The sequence below is a fragment of the Octopus sinensis genome, linkage group LG9 (genome assembly GCF_006345805.1).
Source record: "Octopus sinensis linkage group LG9, ASM634580v1, whole genome shotgun sequence".
NCBI classification, from domain to species: Eukaryota; Metazoa; Mollusca; class Cephalopoda; order Octopoda; family Octopodidae; genus Octopus; species Octopus sinensis.
Window position 1 is genome coordinate 91,968,846 of NC_043005.1, and position 22,933 is coordinate 91,991,778.

The following is a 22,933-nucleotide window of genomic DNA, read 5'->3' on the forward strand; positions in this document are numbered from 1 at the left end:
TGGTTCAGAAGAAAACATATCAGCTGACAAACATGTAGCAGATTTGGCTTCTCCAAAATCAAAAGAGACAACATTTGGTTTAGAAGAAAACATATCAGCTGACAAACATGTAGCAGATTTGGCTTCTCCAAAAAGAAGAGAGACAACATTTGGTTCAGAAGAAAACATATCAGCTGACAAACATGTAGCAGATTTGGCTTCTCCAAAATCAAAAGAGACAACATTTGGTTCAGAGGAGAACATATCAGCTGACAAACATGTGGCAAACTTGGTTTTTCCAAAATCAAAAGAGACAGCATTTGATTCAGAGGAAAACATATCAGCTGACAAACATGTGGCAAATTTGGCTTCTCCAAAATCAAAAGAGACAACATTTGGTTCAGAAGAAAACATATCAGCTGACAAACATGTGGCAAATTTGGCTTCTCCAAAACCAAAAGAGACAACATTTGGTTCAGAAGAAAACATATCAGCTGACAAACATGTGGCAAATTTGGCTTCTCCAAAATCAAAAGAGACAACATTTGGATCAGAAGAAAACATATCAGCTGACAAACATGTGGCAAATTTGGCTTCTCCAAAATCAAAAGAGACAACATTTGGTTCAGAGGAGAACATATCAGCTGACACACATGTGGCAAATTTGTTTTCTCTAAAATCCAAAAAGGCAGTTGGTTCAGAAGTAAGTGTATCTGCTGATAATGAAATATTACCAAAAACAACAGTTTTGCTTTCAAACAGAAAATTGGACAATAATGAAGCAGTTTCATCCGACCATCCTGAAGAATTAGCACAGGACAAAGCTAAAAAAAGGATTGGCAGCAGACCAAAACAGGAGAACAGAGTTTCTGCTAGCCGCACACTACCTACTATTACTAGATATGTATCGAGTCTACAGAGTGAAAGAACTCCACCATCCATCAAAAGCCCTACAGAATTAGATAAACCAAGTAGTTCTTCACTTGATGTCCACTCTACAATGACCAGTGGTAAACTAGAGCTAAGTATTGATGATAAAAAAGAGAACAGTGATACAACTTTGGTCCTTAGTAAACCTGAGGATGAAGCTGTTTACTGGATTGACAGAAAAGAGAATACATTTTCTCCAAACTGTAAAGCATCATTGAAGAAAAAGAAACCTGTAATTTCTCAGTCATTTGAGGAAAAATTATCATCAGGGTTTGGATTACAACATAAACCTTTATCAGCTACTTCTATTTCATTTGGAAATGAAGTTTCTCAATCAAAGAATGAATCTGAAGCAGTCAATCTTAACTCTGTGTCAGAAGATGCACTCTCCAGTAGTAAAGTAATACCAAGATTCAGTTCATGGATTGGTTTTAAGAAAAATGATTCTACCCCTGAATCAGTTGGAAGTGCTAGCATCAAGCATAACCAGAAACAATACTCCATGCCCATGAAGGAAGATAAAAAGTTAGATGTTAAGGATTTAGCACAAACAAATAATACCATAAAACAATTTAATGATGTGGTTGGAGTAAATAGACCTTTACCTCCTGCGCCATCTATGACCACCGATGTTTCAGAGCCATTGCTAGATTGTTGGGTTGAAAGGAAGGAATCTTTTCTTTCTGATTCCAAAGCAAATTCTGGACATTGGATATATACACACACAAGACCACAGTTATTTGCTAAAAACGACAATAACATAGAAACTTCTGGGAGAAGTGAAAAGTCTAATGAATTTGTTAATTATGAATCTAGCTATGGGAATGAACCGGAAACTCCCAATACAGCTGATTTTCCTATAAAGGAAAACAAACTTCAGCAAAAAAGTATTGAAGACACATATTTGAATAAAAAAGCGGCTTCTGAATACGGCCTTGACAGTGTAAATTCTAATGAGGATGTCTACCCTCTGGAGGAAGAAGGTATAAAATTAAAAGTTGAATTAGAATTTAATCAGGGTGTTAGCAGAACAGATACTCAGGCACCTGAGGATCAATCTTTTACTTTTGTCAAGGAATACACTTCTGTTGAACCTAATAGTTCTCAGTCTGAAAAGTTCAGAAAACCATCTCAATCAGATAGCAATAACAAAGACTTGTCCAAAATGCCTGAGTCTGGAGTATATTTTGTTGAAATGAATTCTGATGATGGTGAAGAATCAAATATCTCTGGTTATCCTGTTGAATACAATAATGGCATTATATCATATTCATCATATCCCAAGCAACAAAATCTGTCATCAGAGCCTTATGCAGAATCAGACCCTTCTAAACAGTCAAGTTCTGATCATTATGAGCCACAAAAACCTACAATGAAATTGAGACAGTCTCAGAAAAATTATTCACCTCATTTCACTGAAAGTGTAAACGAAACTGAAATTGATTCACACTTTGAGAATAATTCGGAAGCAGACATGCTATCCAAATGGAATGATACTAATAGTCCTGTCAAAGCAAAATCTATTACATCAGATTTTTCTCCTAGAGAAAGAAATTATCAAGACACCCCATCGTTTTCAGAATCTTGCTCATCTCGAAGTCATCCTGTTAGAGAAATGTCTCCAATTGCAAATCTCCGTGATATGGTTCTCAATGATGAAAAACTTGCATATCAACAATTCCTAAATAAGCCTTCTGGAAACTACAAAAACTTAAAACAATCTCCTGAAAATCAATATTCATCAAAAGCACTGAATTATCGTTTGTATGAGGATGACAATATCTTTAAACCCACAGAATTAAGTGATGCTTTTGAATATACTTCGTCTACTTCGGAAATGTTACCAAATCCTGCTGCACCCAACCGGAACAAAACAAAATATAACACTCAACCATCACATAAATTTGTTCAGTCAGATTTAACAGATTCCTCTCAACAGTATGTAAACACTGATTCATCTGATTTTGTTGTGGACTCAGGTAGACATCTTTGATATCCTCTCATAAACTCATATCAACAATACTGACAGCCTTCCTTTTAATTTGTTTTTCCTACTTTCTTCGTAAAGTGAAGAACTCTCTTTTATTATATCAACTAACCACTGTATCAGTATCTATTATTTGGGCAATAAAGTGAATTTATACCATTTATTCAATTTTCTCAGCTAACATGAACTTGTGCACCTCTATTTTTATATTTTATACTTTGTATTGTCCTGTGCACCTCTATTCTTAACATTTTGAATTTCTGTTGGTTATATATTGCTCAGAATTATCCCCACTTTTAAATAAAATTACTTTGATATTTATTTTAAACCTTCTGTTATGCTTGTAGAGCTTTGATGGAATTATCTCAATAAACTGGTAAAATTTTCCGACTTCTATTAATACATCCAAAACTAGTGAATACTAATTTTGTTTTTGTCCATCTTCCTCATGTTGATGCAAATTATTTAAAGTATATTTTCTAACAATTCTAATCGTTTGTATTATCCTTTTAAAGTGCAGGCATGGTTGCAATGTTAAGAAGCCCCCTTTGCAACCATGTGGTTTTGTGTTCAGTCCTACTGAGTGACACCTTTGGCAAGTGTCTTCTACTATAGCTTGGACTGACCAATGCCTTGTGAGTGAAATTTGGTAGGCAGAAACTATAAGGAAGCCCATCATGTGTGTGCATATATATACACGTGTGTGTGTGTGTGTGTCTTTGTGTTTGTGCTTGTAGCCACCAAAAGAGATAGAATAAGTAGGTAAAAGAAACTGATAGAATAAGTATCAGATTTAAAAATAAATACTAGGGTCAATTTGTTTAACTAAACCCTTCAAGGTATTGCCACAGCATAGCACTGAAACAAGTAAAAGATAAAAGTTAAAAAAAAGAAAACTAATCATGTCTATTGATAATGTGACCAAAGGAATTTGGATTATGTTATGAGCAATGTATTATTTAAAAAATAATTATTGTTTAGTTAAAGACTGAAGATCAGCAATAATGACATTTTAAGGCCCTCGTGGATAAGTATGATTGATGTGACTGTATTCAGTTTAACCTTCTGAAAGTTGGTGTCCTCAAGAAAATTATTGGTAGTGTGAAATTTCCAAAGAGCTGCACCTTTTGAAACTATCAAATGTGGATTTTGGTGGGTGAGAGACAGGAGGGATAACAAAGAAAGGGAAGCGATATCAAGTCAACTTAGGTGGGTGGGTTTCATAGCCCTTTTTCAGGATAGTAGAAGACACTTGCTCAAGAAATGAGGAAGATATAGTAAAAGTAATAGAAGAGAAGAAACAGTGTTTGGTAAAGGCTCCATTACCAATACTCTAGAATCAGCTGTTTACCGTTTTTTTTCATTTTTTAAATCCAATGGCAGTTGAATCCTAAATTATATCACAAGCATTTTCTGTTTGTCATGGTCTGCTATAGAAACCTGACCCTGTACTAATTAGTTGCTGACACATTGCTGCTACTTGGAATTTTAGTCTCATTTATTCTCCACGGATAGAATTGAAGACATTTTCAGAAAGACTCATTTACTTAGCTTGAAGTTATCAAGTATATGATACAGGGGGATCACATTGTTTTCTGTAGAGATTCCTTAAGGAATAAAGCATTGGTAAATAATTGACATTAGGAGAGAGGGAGAGAGAGATGGCTTAGTCTGTTCATCATCTGAAATTTTATTTACTATCTATTAATGTCATATATCAATAACAGTGACAGTATTAGGTTTATCCTATCAAATTAGTTGTTCATATTTTAATATGTTTAGCACTCACAAGGAAATTTACCTCTCCTGCTTCAGTTATGCAAAAATAACTATTTTTGCATAAAATTATTATTGTCATCAGAATCTATAGTGATATTGTATTCTTAACCTCCATTCTTGTACGTTAGTATGAATTTGACACATCTGTAATACGGTACCAATTCGTTTGTATTGATTCTGTGTCAATTCTTATGTGAGGCACATTGTTCTCTGATGCTATCTTACTTCTTCCTTCCAAGTTATTCTTGGTCTCTCTCAACCACAGTGCACTTTACTCTCAATAAATGGCTCTTTTTCACCCAGCATGTATCATCTACTCACATTACATGTTCTTACCAGTAAAGATGTCTCTCCTGCATAATCTGGCCAAGCAACATAAGTTAAGTATGCCCTAAAGTTATCTGTGTGTTCTAAATTAATAATTTTAAAAATGACTATAACCGGTGGGATTTACAGAATGCTTAGGGGATTTGTTTTGGAGGAGGTGGTAACCTTAATTCAGAAGTATAACTTTTGTGTGTGTGTGTGTGTGTGAGAGAGAGAGAGAGAGATTTCATGGAAAGTAAAACTTTTATAAGTATTTATTTTTAGCTAAAAACGCTTTATATTAATAACCATATTTTAGGCTAATATTAATTATAATTTAAAATAAAAAGTATTTTTCTTTTTAATCATACTTTATAAAATCTGCAAGTTCAAAATAATTGCATAGATTAATCTAACACTTTCTTTTTTATAGTTGGTCACTTGCATTAACATCAAACACTCATGTGTTGGTCTGAGGCAAATTGAATGATGCATGTGACCTAAGAATACATTACAATCCATTTCAAGGTTTAGACGTATCACTTTCTAGCCAATAGATTACCATTTTGACTCACTCATTTGTTCACTCATAGCACTTTGTTGATCATTTCCTACTTGTCATATTTTTAATCACAAATGAGATACCCAAAGAACAGGATATCTGACTCACTAGAAAGAGCAGTTAAACTCCAAGCCACTAATTGGAGTTTAACAGCTTGGAGTTTAACTGCTCTTTCTAGTGAGTTAGATATCCTATTCTTCGGGTATCTCTTTTGTGTTTGAACGTACACTGTATTCTTCTTTGAATAACATATAGTCTATTGACTAATTTTTTCCTTCTTGCTAGACCACTGGTAACTAAGAATTTTTTCAAAAAATATTCTTGCTACCCTAAGATTTTAATTAATGATAAAATGTCATATTTTTAAAGTAATTTCATTCGGCAATGATACAATTTTTATAGTTTGCTTTGGAGTTTCTCTTTCTCTTTTTTTTTTTGCTCATCAATGTTTCTGGTTTATTAAAAAGGGTTTTATCACCTGTGAAAGTAATTGTTCTGGAAAGACCATCAAGTCATATTTGGTAATTAACCTCAGTGTTTTGCTATTGAGTTTCCTTCAGAGTTCAATCTATCCCACAAGAGGAATTGGCCTCAGTCAATTGATAATAAGATGAAGAAAATGCCACAATAAAAGATGCCTTGGCCCCATTATAAAAGATTAATTTATGTGAGGGAAATGTGGAGGTTAATATTTGTAAATGGACAATTTCTCAGCAGGACAGTGTGTGTAGACATCTGTAACGGGACAATGGACGTTGACATTTGTAGAGAGACATTGAATTTTGATGTTTGTAAGGGACAGTGAATATTGACATTCTTAAGGGGTAGCAAATGTTGACATTTGTAAGGGGAAGTGTTGATATTCATGTTGATACATGCAAGGAGACAGTGTTGACACTCCTATGAAGATAGTGGAAGTTGATACCTATAAGGGGTTAGTGAAGGTTGAGACATGCAAGAGTTAAGTGAAGGTTGAAATTTGCAAAGGATTTATGAAGATTGACCCTTTTCTACGTATATTATAAAGTTATGATTGAAATAATTGAAGAATCACAACAAAAAAAAATTTTAAAAAACTCCTTGGTTTCAACTTCCTGAGTCATAATTTGATGCAGTGTTGTGTTGCATTTAATGGTGAAGTACTAAACATGTACTCAGTACACTTGTGTATCAGAGTAGATGTTGGTGCTGAGTCAAGTAGAAACCAACAAGTTGTTTATCTATGGTGCTGAGACCAAATCTTCTGATATGGAATAAAAGAAATATTGATTTAGTATATTGGTACAATGTCAGAAGTTTGTGGGAGAGTCAATTGAATGGGTCCCAGTACATGCCTTGGAAACATTTTATTGATTCTGAAAGTATAAAAGCAAAATCAAAGTAGAGTAAGATTTGAACTCAAATGCAGAGGAATGAAATCAGATGCCTTAAGTCTTATGTTGTGCCAGCTCTGCTGTTCCACTACCTTTTTAATAGCGGAAAATTTTAGAAGTAAAAAAAATATGAATGAATAAAAAAAGGGTTTATTGTTTGTACTGTGGGTTACCAAAATGTCTGTTGATGAAACGTTTTTCTTTAAGTTTGTGTAATATGTTTTGTTCTTTATTTTCTTCAGACCCAAAAGTAAAAGCATAAGAAACATGTAAAAATTTCTGTCAGTTATATACTTACTATAAACACAAAATCTTATTTAAATTAATTTGCATTTTTTTTTTCATTTATTTTTGCATTTGTTTCTTTTTTATTTTCCATGCTTGAATGAATCTTTGAAAATTTGTTTATGAATTGTTGGAATTTCGCTTTTTTCACCCTTTTTAACAACTGGATGTCCAGTCAGGTAATTAAAAGCAAGCAAACATAATGTCTGTTTGCACAGTAGTTCAGTTGATTAAGTTCACAGCCATTGGGAGTTGACCAAATGTTTCTAGAAAGAGCAATAAGCCAAAGAAACGAAGCCAGAAAGGAAACATACAGGTGAGACAATAAAAAAAATACTTATTGGATCAGACCTCATATAACTCATTCCAACATGGAAAAGCCAGTGTAAAAGAACAGTGATGATTATGATTTGATTAATATAACAAAAGAAGAAGCTAATTGCATAACTAATTCATTACTTTGCTTACAATTGATTTCTGTTATTTAGAATTTATTTCACCTTTAATTTGTTTGTATTTTTAGGGAAGAAACAAAAGCATGCATCTCAAGCAAGCAGTGAGGATGCCCGATCTGAAATCAGCAATCAGAGCTATATGTATGATCAACAAAGTGACAGCAGTTCAGTTCACACCACACCAGACCACCGAACCAATGGAAGCAAGCGTAGATTAGACATAGACCCATCTTTACCATCAATCACAATATCAGAAGCTGAAGGGGTGAGTTTTTGCTTTGATTGATTTACTTCTGTAAGGTTTCTGGTGGTGGGAGAGATATTGTAAGCACTAAAGTTGGGATTGGCTGTAAAACAGGATATGGAGTGTAAGGTGACATAGATTGGAACTGGTAGATCAGACCATCATCATCATCATCATTTAACGTCCGCTTTCCATGCTGTCATGGATTGGACGATTTGACTGAGGTCTGGCGAACCAGAAGGCTGCACCAGACTCCAGTCTTGATCTGGCAGAGTATCTACAGCTGGATGCCCTTCCTAACGCCAACCACTCCAAGAGTTTAGTGGGTGTTTTTATGTGCCACCAGCATGAAGGCTAGTCAGGCGATACTGGCAATGGCCATGCTCAAATGGTGCTTTAATGTGCCACCTGCACAGGAGCCAGTCCTGTGAACAGTGAAAGAGATTTGATACTAGAGGAACTTTGAAGCAAACACTGAATGAGGATGATGTTTGAAGGCATTGAAACAGGATGACAATGAAAGAAGAAATTAAAAGGAATTTATACTGAGTTTGTATTTTAAGGAAGGCTGCTTTTGATTTCTTATGTTGGTCCAAGGGGAGGGTTTCAATAATTTAAAACTAGTATACTTCTGTTATCGATGCTTGGGGGATGAGAAGCAAAAGCAATCCCTCTAGGATTTGAACTCATATGTAAAGTGATGTAACTGGACATTAAAATTGCATTTACTCCAATACATTACTGATTCAATGTATTGAGGTACATTTAATTTAAAAGCTGTTATTGATATTATTAAAGTTTATAATTGGAAAAGGTTAGTCTTAAGCAATAAGACTGCTGATAGCACAAGCCAAAACTGGAGTTCTTATATGGTCACTGAACCTACAAGAAATGGCAATCAAATCTCTCAGACCATACTCTGTCTTAAAATAAGGCAGGTGATATGGAATAATGAAATCTTAGCTATACTTTGATTGGAAATAAGGCAAGATAGTTATGACTAGATTGTCTTAGACCAATAGATCAGCTCAAGTGAGGCTGACTTGGGAGTCAATGACAATAATTTTTTGGACATGAGTGAGTTCTTGAGATTCTTGTTAGAAAGAACTTACATTTAATCCCATAACAGGAAGCTGTTGAACCAGTCTCTAGCTTAACATGCTAGAAACAGTAGTTAGGAATCTTCCTAAAATCATACTCTACTATCTTGGAAAAGATGGAGATCTCTCAGATTGCTTAATCTAATATAATCCTAAACACCTCTGAAAAGACAGAATGAGAATGTATTTGAACATCGGTTTGTTCAAAGAATACTCTCTTAGAAAAGATCAGGATATCTAGGATTATAACATAATGGAATCTTAGACATTAAAAGAGATGATGGTTGGAAAGTTTTTGATGATCAGTTTGCTCAATCAGCACTGACTGACAGTTCATCAACAACACCACATATAACGAGTTGAGTTCAATTACACTTTCTGATGAAGTGCTGTAAGTATAATGTTTTCTTCACAATAATATGATTAAGTACAACTGACATGACTCGTTTCTTCTAAGACACCTACTCACATTGCAAGTCACAATTGAACTGTGTCTAATGACATGATACAATTGTGTGCTATTAACTCACTGCATAAATAATTGAAGTGTTGTAAAAATTAATTAATGCATTAAAGTACTTTAACTTTTGCACTAATATTCTTCTCTTGGGTTCTCAGTCTTTTTTAATTTGTGATGCTCTGGAGATCGAATAAAAATAATTACTCTTTTTTAAAAATTTTTTTTAAAGAATTGCTTTAAAGTTTAAAATAATGTTAGAAAAATGTAGAAATCTGTTGCTTACCTTGTTTTATTAATCATACTTGTGTGTAAATTAAAACAAAATTTTCAGGACACTCCAGTATTAATATAAATTTTCTGAGGCCTTAAATAATATTTTTAGAGGTCCATAGCACCCCTCGATACCTCTTGCAATGTACCATTTCAGAGCCACTGCTTTAATTGGAGTCTAATGCTATCTAGCCTACAAATACTTTACTCAGTCATTTGTGATGTGTGTGAGTATGTGTGTTTGAGTGGATGCATGCATGTGTGTGGACTAGTGGATGCATGTGTGTGTGTAAATAAAATAAAGGGTAAATTACCTGAATATGAAGCATGTATTTCAGAAATTGTCAGTCACTTGATTTCAAGTGAGACGTGTGTTTAACTTGATGTTTTCTTTCAGGATTATGATTTAAAGTGTAAACAGTGTTTTAAATTGTTTATTGATGATAAGTCTGAGAATGTAAAATGGTTGAAGAGACATATTTCAAGTAAATGTATCTCACTCGGAGTTGTACTTCTCTAGCAAGTGACTTGATCTGAGACCTCATGTTGAAAACTGAAACAATTACATGATGGAAGAGCCATTTTGACCATTTAAAACACACAAAAACTGTTAAATTCACTTTTAATTTATTTCATTTTTAATTGATTTCATGTAGTGTTGAAGTTTCCATTGCATAACGGCAACCTGGAGCTTAGTCAGTGACTAGCTCACAGCTGTGTGATGAAAATATTGACATCTCATCACTGGCTTGGGAATGAAATTTGCTTAGGGGGTGCAAACCCAAGTCCAAAAATATTTACAAAAAAGGTCTTTTTTTTTGTTATTTTTGTGTTTTGTTCTTTGACAAGGAACCTAACTTCAAGCTACTTTTTACACATCGCTTTTTATTTACTGTTTTCTAAACCCGAGGAAAATAAGTAGGGCTGCAAAACTTCTAGGGGGTGCACTTGCACCACCTGTTCCTGGGCACATGCATCTCATGAAATAAATGAAAGGTGAATTCAAGAGTTTGTCTGTATCTTTAAATGGCTCTTCCATGATGAAATTGTTAATGAAACTAGTAGTAGCGGTAACCAACTGGTAGACCTGTTTCTTTATTGTGGAATTTTTCTTTCTGGCCTCAGTTAGCGTCGACTCATGGCGAAAGTGATGGGGAAAACCACGATTTTCTTATGAAAGGCAGCCAATCTATACGCAGTGGACAAAGCATGTCTTCCAGTCTTGGCTTGACATCATCGATGGTAAGAGAAACGGTTGATCTCCCTCCTTTACACCCGAAGCACAAATAAGCCTCCACATGAGCTGATTGGCTACAGTGACATACAAACAAAACAAAACAAACACAAAATTACTTTCTGGAGAAGAGATAGCTGGCAATTTCCTGCTTTTCTCTGTTTTGCTTGCTCCTGTCTACTCACATCATCTTTAGCTTATAGTCACCTTTTGGCAAAAAAAAAAACCCTCAAAAAAACCTTGTTTGTTCACATCACCTTCAGCCTATTTATAACCACTTTTTTCTGGCAAAAAAAAAAAAATCATCTTGTTCTCTCACATCACCTTCAACCTACTTATAACCATCTTTTGGTAAAAAAAATAATCTTGTTTGCTCACATCACCTTCAGCCTACCTAGAGTCACTTCTGGATAGATAATTTATGCACAGGTTTAAGGTTTAAAATTTTCCCTTACACTTGAACCTTCCAACATTGGACCCACTTTTCTCCTCTCTTAATTTTGCACTTGGTTCATCAACTTTTGTAATGAATTTGTTTTATATCAGTAACCTGCTTTCACCATTTGTTGTTTCTGAAAAAAAGCAACAAACTGCACTCTCACAAGAAATTCTTAAATGTTGAAACTTTCTTTTAACATTGTTCCTCTCCTTGCATTCTGCTGTTTTTCACTCAGGTAGGTTATAATTCTGTTCTCTATTAATGAATCAATTATTGAAAAAAATGCAAACAACTATTTTGTATATTGCCTCTTCATCCTCATCAATCCATCACTTCATGTATTCTTCTCTATTATATTTGTATCATGCTAATTAAAACCATCTCGTTTCAGGGAAGCCGTGACAGTCTAAGCAGTTACTACAGCAATGCCGGTGAAGTCAACTATGGTAAGATAAATGTGACTGGTGACATTCAGTTTGGTTTGGACTATGACTATAAGACAAGTTGCCTTGAAATTCGGGTCAAGCAGTGTCGTAATTTAGCCCCTGCTGATGTCAAGAAGAACAAATCAGATCCGTAAGAAATATCTATTTTCTTTGAAGTATTGTATTTTCTGGCAAACAAGTCAAATTGTAGAGACCAAAATTTACAGTCAAAATATGCAGGTTGACTAATACACCAAGAGGACTTTGGAGGACTAAAAATTCTATGTGAAATGTTACAGGCTCTTCTAAAATAGTGACACATCATATACTGTATGAACTTGTATGCTGGAAACTACAGCACGTTTCTAATATCTTGCCTTTGTTTGATTGTATATATTTATTTTTATAATTTAAAAATAGGATAAAATTTTTATAAGAATTTATTAAGTAGTTAGCTAGGAGGGACTTTCAAAGTCAAAACTACTAAAATAAACATTTTATTATGGCATTTATGTGTAATAATACCCTCTATAAAATAAAAATTAATATATTTATTTTTATAAATATATATTCATATTACTTCATATACAATTAGTGAAATATTGTGTAAAAGTTGTTTATTGATCGCAAAATTAGCTAAGTGTGAGTGATTTTACTCTGCAAGTTTATTCCAAAGCTTTCCATATCTCAAAAACAGTGAACATTTCAAAACTCATTGTAATTTTCTGCTGAAATGAGCCATGTAACTCAAATATTTGGAGTGAAGTTGATTTAGTATGTATTTGGAAAGACCTTTCGTGATAGGTATCACAGTGCTAGTCTTATGTCAATTGACTAATTAATTTTCAAATTTGTTCACTAATGACAACAATTTATAAATGGATGAAAATCCAAGAACCAATCTTAAATGTGTAATGGAAATGAAAATGGATAAGGGTGTATAGTAATAATACCTTTTTCCTTTTTCTGATATATAATTCTTATGATCTAAAATTTATTATTTCCATTTGCCTTAAATGTAATGATTTAAACATTTTTGGGGTATATAGATATTAGAGGTACTGATAATAGAAATTGTATTTAAAAAAAAATTGTTGTTGTTTTAGAAATTGAGATCCCTCATAAAATTATTACTTAATAATGTGAGGGCATTTTTATAATGTTTCCTCAAATATGATTTTCTGATTGCTCGTGTTTGTTTCATTCAGGTATGTTAAAAGTTACCTTTTACCAGATAAAACTAAAACAGGCAAGCGGAAGACTAAAGTAAAGAAAAACAGTCTGAATCCTACATTTGATGAAACACTCAGGGTAAGTAAAGATATATTTTCCATTATTATTATTATCCTGTGAGTATTACTTTTCTACACTGTCAGGAATTGAACTGCTCGGCAATCCTGCATTATATGAGGTGGCATCAAAACATTCCTGGACTAGTTATGTTTAATAAAAAAAACAACTTATTTTACATCATCTCCTTTGAAATCGTCACCTTGCACAGCAATACGCCAGTCCCAGCATTTCTACCACTTTTGGTACCCAGCCTGGTAGTCATTTTCCATAAGTGAGTTAAGGACCTCCTGTGATTCACTCTTGATCTTGACAATGGTGTTAAAACGGTGATCTTTGAGCTGTGTTTTCATCTTGTGGAAGAGATGGAAGTCCACAGGTGCTAAATCTGGTGAATAGGGTGGGTGTGGAAGTGATACCATTTTGTTTTTGGTGAGAAACTGACGAGTGGGGAGGGCTTGGTGACAGAGTCCATTGTCATTGAGAAGTATTTGATATTTTGTACTCGCATCTCTGCGACAGTCAGTTTAAAAAATAAATCATGTCTTTTTGTTTCAAATTTTTGAAAACTTAAAAAACACTTCTTTCACTTTAATGACACCAAGCAAATTCCTGGTACCATGTGTAACTGGTGTCCCTAAAGTGAAACCCCCAAAACAAAAACTAAAAACAGATGAAAAAAACAGATGATTGAAAGAAAAAAAATCTAAGGAATAAAACCTGAAAAGCTGAATGTGTGTGTGTGTGTGTTTGTGTGCAAATATATAAAGAATGGTGGTTGGAATTTTGTATCAAACTGGCTTTTGGGTGTGGCTGATAGGTATGTTTTTGTGTATGTGTGTATATGTATGGGTATGTTTGTATGTATTGCTGTTTTGAATTCATTCCTGTGATTGAACTTAAATTGATTTTGTGAATGAAACAAACAAGATCCTGAATAAGAAATGAATGTTTAATATGACAAAATTTCAGATTCTTTTACACCATTTTAAAAGGAGGCTGATTTTGTGACTCAATCAAACTAGATCCAAGTACAGTGAATACCATCCTCCACCACTTTCTTCTCATGTGAAGTACATATGTATTTCAATGATTTCTATCAAATACACTCTCTTTCTTGAGCATAAAAAATCCTCTTCCCAGGTGACAATAACTTATATGTCAGATTGTTGCACAAGTTTTAGCTGTTTTGATAAGGGAAATTGGAAAGGTTTGAAAGGATTTCATTGGCATTTACTTGTGCCAAAGAGCACTCTTTCGATAGACAACATGTTGATCTCATAAGTGTCGCATGGTGGAAATAAATGCAATTACCAAACTTTCAATTCATTATTTCGTGCATATGCAAAACAACATCCTTTATTTTTTAATCATTATCTGCTGATATCAAAATAGGTAATATATTGAAAAAGAAAAATATTTTCTAGGGTGAGGTAGTATTTCTGACTTCAAGGGTCAAAAGGGGGCCTTTGGCCAAAATGGGTTGAGAACCTTTGCTCTTGACACTTTGGTAGTTTATCATTGTTGAGTATAAAACAGCCTGAAAATTAATAATTATCATTATAAACATTTTCTTGTTTTTTGTAAATTTAATTTACTGTATTTGATGACAAACATGACACACATTTTTCCCCTCCATGAAATATCTCTAAAAGATCACCCCAGGTCCTTACCATATTTTCCAGCACACAAGCCAAATTTTTTCAGACCAAAATTTACAACCCAAAAGGTAGGTTACTTTATACACCAAGACAACTTTGGAGAACCAAAAATTTCATGGGAAATTCAGTAGGGTTTGGAAAGATAGGGACTATATTTGAATATTTAAACTACAAGTTTACACTACGTACTACATTGACTTCATCATCATCATCATCATCGTTTAACGTCCGCTTTCCATGCTAGCATGGGTTGGACGGTTCAACTGGGGTCTGGCAAGCCCGAAGGCTGCACCAGGCCAGTCAGATCTGGCAGTGTTTCTACAGCTGGATGTCCTTCCTAACGCCAACCACTCCGAGAGTGTAGTGGGTGATTTTATGTGCCACCGACACAGGTGCCAGACGAGGCTGGCAGACGGCCACGCTCAGATGGTGTTTTTTATGTGCCACCGACACAGGTGCCAGACGAGGCTGGCTGACGGCCATGCTCGGATGGTGTTTTCTTATGTGTCACCGACACAGGTGCCAGACGGGGCTGGCGGACGGCCACGCTCGGATGGTGTTTGCAGAAAATACAGTATGTGAAGTTGGGCTTATAAGGCACTAAAAGTCTTTTTCTACTGCTGAAATTGGGGTTTATCTAATGTGCCTGTGCATCCCTTATTCTATAAATACAGTATGTTTTTATTTGTGAAATTGTCTTTTATTCACTTACCTTTCTCTTTTAGTATTACATTGCCAAAAGTGAGCTAGAAAATCGGACACTGTGGTTGACCGTGTGGCATAATGATCGCTTTGGGAGGAATGATTTCTTAGGAGAAGTTACCATTCCATTTGATTACTACCGGTTTGAAGGACCTACATTAAAATGGCATCAACTGCAGCAAAGAGTAAGTTATGCTACATTTTTGATTTTTAAATCAATATATGGAATAAACTATAGATACATATATAGATTTATCAAGATAAATAACAGGAACTATAATTATAAAATTATATTTATCAGAGTTAATCTTCAAAAGTTATGTAACAAAAGTATCTATAAACTTATTTTCATCAGGGTTCCCAGTGGAAACATTTTGTGATCAAAAATCTTTAGATGCAGACATGGCTGTGTCATTAAGAAACTTACTTTGCAACCACATAATTTGGGGTTCAGTCCCACTGTGCAGCACCTTGGGCAAGTGCCTTCTACTAAAGCTCTGAGCCAACCAATGCTTTATGAGTGAATTTGGTTGATGGAAACTCTGAAACTGTGCAGAAGACTATTTCTCTCTCTCTCTCTCTCTCTCTCTCTCTCTCTCTCTCTCCCTCTCCCTCACATGCACACACACACGTGTGTGTTTCTCCACTGTCACTTGACAACTAGTGTTGGTTTGTTTATGTCTGTAACATTGCAGTTTGGTAAAAAAAAAAAAAGAGACTGATAGAATAAGTACTTAAAAAAAAAAAAATTTGTTCAACTAAACCCTTTAAGGCAATGCCCCAGCATGGTCACTGTCCAATAACTGGAATAAGCAAAAGCGAAAAAATTATTGGCTTTGCATACCAAAAAGTAGTTTGGGTTGAGAATTGCATTTATTTGGCAAATGACTTTGTCTCAGGTTGTTTGTTGAAGCTAAAATATCTTGATAGTTGTTTAAAAAACACATAGGCCGTTGTTATATTTATTTTATATTTACTTATCTTTTATTTGTAAAGTAATGTATACTATTAAGCACCAATGTTGGCATACATTCACAACCTGTTCAGTGTGTCTGTGGTGTTTATTTTGTCCAAGCTACTCAGGCTCCTCTTTATCAGCCTCTTACATAAGACTGGAAACCTGTGATTGGTCCACTGGAAACCTGTAACAAATGGTGCTGATTTTCATAAAATGTATGATGTAAAAAGAAAACTAAGTAACTTAGAATGAAGAAACTGTGCTTTGTTTTAATCCTTTAGCATTTAAACTGACCCTATCTGGCCCAAATATTTTATCTGTCTCTCACACCTACCCTACAATGTAATTTTGAAAATAAACTGTCACATCTTAGAAATCTCAAAGCTACAAGATAATGCATGATTAATTCAAAACAATTTGAATAAATAAGGGATACATTTGACAGGGAAGTCACCCAAATGTTAAAGGGTTAAGAAAGCCACAGGGACCAACAAAACTAATAAACTATTTCAATAATGAATTAACAGTGATAATTTTTTGTTTTTTGTTTTCTGTAGCAAGAATATTTGCCATCATCTCTTTCATACAAAGGCGAGCTGACCTTATCGTTAAAGTTTGTAACTGGTGATAAACTGCTAACGGGGTCCACAACATCTTTAAAGCACAGTAGAGAAGGCAGATCTGAAGTTTCAGATGGAGGACAACTTCATGTTTACATTAAAGAGGCCAAAAATTTGACAGCAGTTAGATCTGGAGGATATTCTGATCCTTTCTGCAAAGGGTAAGTTGTTTTACTAAAATGATATATGGCAACAAAACAATTCTCTATCTGGGTGATGGAGCAATGGACATTGAATGTGCAAAGGCTGGGTAGAAGTAAAGTTTGCATGCTTCACTGGATATGTAATATTGGTGTGCATGAACAATGAAGCATGAGTGAGCTGACGAAGGAGTCAGCTGTAGTGTGCAAAAGAAAGACTGAGATGGTATGAGCAAGGAAGATGTGTACAAAGAATGAGGATTTGGTGAGAAAGGGGTCCAAGTGGTACAAAAGGAGGACCCCATAAAAGAGAAAACAAAAGATGTGGAAATAATTGATGAGGGCTGATCTCAGGATGCTGAACATCAAGAATAAGATGGCAAGGGATAGCAACAAGGGATGAGACACTATAGTGGGAAAAACTTCTTTAGTCCATGTGAGTAGGGAAAAAGAAGGTGATAATAATGACAGTGATTTTATATACATACATACTAGGTTAGAAACCAGCTCCTTCTCTTTTGGCAAGAAATCTTGAAATAAAACTGAATAATAACATACATATATACATACATAGATATGCGCATGTCTAGACATGCAACTGTATACATGAGACTACATACATAAAACAAAACATACAAATCTGCACATGCACTGACTCCAAATACTGCACATTTACACACATGCAAAAATAACCTTGTTGATGTTGAAATTCTAATGAAGGATCCTTGGATCTGGGTTAGAAACTAACTCTTTCTCTATTGGCAAAAAAGTTTGAAATAAAGCTGAATAATGACTTACATATATACATATAAGCATGTTGTCAATCCTTACTCATACCCAGCATAGGTAATGTCTCCTCTAGTCTAATGAACAACAGCCCAGATATGCTTTCATGGATGATTGTAAACAAATGACATCGGTTTTATGAACAGTAACCCTTTGTTCACAATCAGTGTGCACATTTCAAGACAAGAGGAAATATCGTCTGATTCATCATATCGAACAGAAAACTGATTATTTGTCAATTTCTTCACATATAATATGTGAATTAAATAATTTCAAATGTAGCCCATAAAGAAAATAAAGAATATCTATCACAAGTTATCTAAAGGAACATATAGATGTTTTGGTAAGTTTTCGCTTCGTTGCAGAACTGAAAACTTGACAGTTACTAGTTTGACCACAGAAGAGAGCATTGGTGTATAAGCGTGTTCTCTTTCTTTATTCTCATAACCAGTTTCTGTTGCTTTGACTTATATATTAAATAAATCATAAAGGAGGCATACCTTGTATTAGTTCAATCTATATTTAAGGAATTTTCTTGCTGACATTTCATCTTGGTATTGGTCACTTTTCATTAGAAGGCACCATTATTATGTCTTCTGTTTAGTAGGAATGTTTCTATTATTCTTCTTTATGTTTCAGTAAACATTTTCTCTAACCACCTCTTAATATCATAAGTAATTTCTAGATCACTATTCTGCAGCAGCCACTATTAACACAGTAGTTATATAATCCATTTAGAAACTAAAGGAAGTTGTATGTGTGTGTGTGTGAGCTCATGTTTATAAATTGACTTAACTTATCTAACATCTAGTTGTTCATGCTTTGATGATGGCTAATTTTTTTGTATCTGCAATGCTTTCGATGTATATATGGCTTTCTTCCATTTTAGTATTTCCATTTTATGTTACATTTTGGAAGTTTTTCATTGACTATTTAGAGGATATGGCTTTAGCATATTCATTTCTTATTAATCACAGTTGTTATGTATGGCTGTTTTTATATCCTTCTTACTTGTTTGATCAACTTTGTTACATCTGCTATCTAAACTTTTCTTCCATTTTCCTTCAAAAGCAATTTGTGTATTTCTAATCTTTCTGGTATATTGCCAGCTTATGGAATCACACATTAGAACATGAAGTATATCAAACTTTGGTTGGCAGATCTATTTTTGTGCTGGTAACACATGTAACCATCGATATAATACGTATGTCAATCCGTTAATACTTAAGCTCTTTTGTAACACATGTTGCTGTGTGGGAATATTTGAATATGTATGTATTTGATCGCATGGAAAATAAGTGCTAATATGTGATCATAATGATTGACTCTTTTGGTTTTGATGAATGTGAGATCCAAGTTGTTCCATCTACAGAACCACTTAGTTAATGAGTTATGGTGGAAATAGATGAGTTTTATAACAAATACTCATACCCTTAATATAATCTTCATGCTAGAGTAGTGTAGCACTGTTTGACATGACTGGGCCCATGAATCACAAATAGAGCCCATTAAATGGGCTTATACAATTTCTGTCTACCCAGTTCCATTCAAGTCAACCCAAGTCCATAGTAGAATATTCTTGCCCAAGCCATCATGCAGAGAAGTCACAGTTAGAACCAAGTGACTGTGCAGCAAGCTTATTAATCTCACTGCCACAAGCCTAGGGTTGTAAAATGTTTGGCTATGACTGTGTGATGAAGAAGTTTACTCTGCAACCGCACAGTTTTGGGTTTGATCTCCCTGTGTAGCACTTAGGGCTATTATAGCCTCGAGTTAACTGATGCCTTTTGTGTGAAATTTGATTGATGGAATCTGTAAGGAATATGTTTATATGTGTGTGTGTGTCTGTGTTTGTTTATGTCTCATAACTTAGTGGTTCAACAAATGGATATTAATAAATAGATATAATAAGTATCAGATTTAAAAATAAGTTCTGGGGAGATGAGTTGATATGATTGACTAAACTCTTGAAGGTGGTGCCCAAGCATGGTCACAGTCCAAAGTCTGAAGCCAGTAAAAAAATCAAATTGTATCTCACTTTGCAGGTATTTATTACCAGAAAAGAACCGATCATCAAAGCAAAAAACTCCAGTGGTAAAGAAAAATTGCAACCCGGTTTGGAATCATTCCTTTATATTTGAAGATGTGTCTGCTAGTTTATTGGCTGACCGATGCCTAGAACTCACTCTGTGGGATTATGATCGTATATCAAGTAATGATTTTCTTGGTGGCGTTCGACTGAATTTAGGATCAGGTAAGAATTTTTGCTCATCATGTTATGCTAGTTTTATTATAAGAACATTATACTAAGACATGTAAAAGGAAACTGTATAGAATCCTTTTGTATGCTTGTTTGTGAATATTCTGCATCTTTGTGTGAGGCTGTCTGGGCAAAATGGTGATGTCATGTTTACAGTCCTTGTGAAACATGTAGCTTTACACTTTCAAAGTCTAATGGAATAAATAAAAACACACACACACACATCTATATGTATGTCATCCCATTAAAATCTTGATTATTTTGTAAATTAATTGAAACATCTAGTTAGTGTATTTCATTACTTTTGCATTAAGCTGAAGCAACTGCAATTAGCTATGTTTACTTCATTCTCAAGCATTTCTTGAGGCCACTTCTATGCCACCCCCAAACAATCTATGAAAATAGAGTGATTAATTTATTTCTAATTAAAAATAAACAACTATGAATACCTATTTTTAAAATACATTTTTTACTTATTTATATTTATTTATATTTATATATTTATATTTATTTATATTTATTTTCAATTAAAGAGAAGCTGTGAGTGAAACAAAATGAAGCCATAACTGTTTAAAAATTTAGTCAATATGAATTGAGATCTTGATCATCGAAGAATTTATTAGAAGTATGAAAAACTAATAGAATGCATAAGTTTTGTCTGAATTTTCTCTTCGATGGGGATATAGGTAAATGCATCTAGCTTGGGGAGAAAAATATTTGATGATAATACTAATAAACATTCGTTCTACATAAAATTATCAAAACTGGAGAGGCATATGTTAAATTTTATTGATAAAGTTTAACCATAATTAGTATTTATTAAGATTGTTATTGTTCTAGAACTAAAGATATCTGGTTGATAGTAGAGTAAATGTCCCAGCAGTTTGTTCTTAGTCATTGGTGCTATGCTACAGTCATTGAAGAGTTGTTCAGCTCTCAATGCTCCAATTCACTCAGAATTGGTAAATAGATACCAAAAGAGGACATTCTCAATGCTTTAATTATTGACAATACTTTAGAAATCAAATTACATGGCAAGATGTTTTCCAGTGCTGAATTTACTTCTCTCTACTTGCTTGTAAGCATATTAGGATTCCACTGTTCACATCTATATGCTCCAGTGTATGTAAACAGATCTGCTGCAACAGTATCTGACTCTCAGGCATGTAGATGGAAGATATTTTAATTTTGGTTTACATTAGTGTTTGGGGATACAGGAATAGCATTATAATCCTAATAACTATCTAGCTTCTTAGCTGGATTAACCTTCCTTGCAAGTTGAGAAAATTGTGGTTTAATACTATTGTACAAGATATAGATTTTTACACTAACGACACTGTTGTATTTTTGTCTTTTTATGTTTTCTTTGTAAAAAGTAGCATGTAGAACAAACGAATAGAGAATATACTTAATCAAAATATTTCACAATTAAAAACAAGGTGGAATTACATTACTGCTGCTGTAAGATTTTATCACTTGTTCCATTTGTTTCTTTGTCAGAAAAATACTTGTAAGTCGTTTAAGTGGTGGCAGTAGGGCAGATGGTGGTGGTTGTGGTATATCCTATTTACTCTTTACTTGGTTCAGTCATTTGACTGCGGCTGTGCTGGAGCACCGCCTTTAGTCGAGCAAATCAACCCCAGGACTTATTCTTTGTAAGCCTAGTACTTATTCTATCGGTCTCTTTTGCCGAACTGCTAAGTGACGGGGACGTAAACACACCAGCATCGGTTGTCAAGCGATGTTGGGGGGGGGGGCACAAATACAGACACACAAACACATACAAATACATAGATACGATGGGCTTCTTTCAGTTTCCGTCTACTAAATCCCCTCACAAGGCTTTGGTTGGCCTGAGGCTATAGTAGGAGACACTTCCCCAAGGTGCCACGCAGTGGGACTCAACCTGGAACCATGTGGTTGGTAAGGAAGCTACTTACCACACAGCCACTCCTGCGCCTATTTACTCAGCATGATATAACTTTTTTTTTGTTTTGTTTTATGAGTTAACACTTGCCAGTTAATGTAACATAAATTTTGTCAACAAAATATATAAAATCTAGAAAATTCTTGTCTGATGTATTTTTAAGTAATATATTTAAAAAATTCTTCTCTTTAGGTATTTGTGGTCGGAGATATGTTGATTGGATGGATGCTGTTGGTGATGAAATCTCATTGTGGCAGTCAATGATATCTCGACCAAACACTTGGGTTGATGGAACTCTTATGTTACGTGCAAACATGAGTAACAGAATGTGACAGCAGCCATTCTATGAATATGCACCACTGTAGGTGATTATTTTTCATTAAGAGTTAAGTGATCATGTACAAAATGAACAAAACTCTTGAAACCACCTCATCTTTAAGGAATTACAGCTTTGTTGGTGATAAAGAGTATGTGAGAGGCCACAGCTTACTTGATATATGCTGCTTGTATTACTGCCACAAGGAAGCTCAAGGAAAAAGAAAAAAGAAAACAGGCTGTGATTGTATGAAAGGCAGTTGCTTCAGTAAATGGTTAACAAAAGAGCAGTTGTGTTTGGAGATGCCATTTCACAAAAGCCCAAGCTCTTTTTATAAAATAATCTTTCTTTCTTCCTTTACTTCTCTCTCTCTCTCTCTCTCTCTCTCTCTCTGAATGCATGCATGTGTGTGTGCCTGTGTGTGTGCCTGTGTGTGTGCCTCTGT

General features: G+C 34.4%; 2 protein-coding genes across 35 annotated transcripts in view; both read left to right on the forward strand.

Annotated features, from left to right (window-relative positions):
• Positions 1 to 3,059, forward strand: part of LOC115215841 — a 342,340-nt gene extending 339,281 nt beyond the window's left edge. For 19 of the 34 annotated variants that reach the window (XM_036506111.1, XM_036506108.1, XM_036506117.1 and 16 more), the window contains one exon: positions 17 to 3,059. In XM_036506111.1, the coding sequence (XP_036362004.1) occupies positions 17 to 2,902 (2,886 nt within the window). In that variant the 3' untranslated portion in view covers positions 2,903 to 3,059. The remainder of the gene's footprint in view (positions 1 to 16) is intronic. The other 15 variants (XM_036506110.1, XM_036506129.1, XM_036506131.1 and 12 more) reach the window with 8 other exon arrangements.
• Positions 3,060 to 6,418: 3,359 nt separating this feature from the next.
• LOC115215476 (synaptotagmin-like protein 5) lies at positions 6,419 to 22,504 on the forward strand. Its single transcript, XM_029784639.1, has 10 exons — positions 6,419 to 6,477; positions 7,159 to 7,166; positions 7,725 to 7,921; positions 10,856 to 10,972; positions 11,795 to 11,979; positions 13,037 to 13,139; positions 15,505 to 15,666; positions 16,997 to 17,220; positions 20,031 to 20,239; positions 22,365 to 22,504. Exons 1-10 carry the CDS (start codon positions 6,419 to 6,421, stop codon positions 22,502 to 22,504), a joined length of 1,404 nt encoding a protein of 467 aa, XP_029640499.1.
• Positions 22,505 to 22,933: the final 429 nt, after the last annotated feature.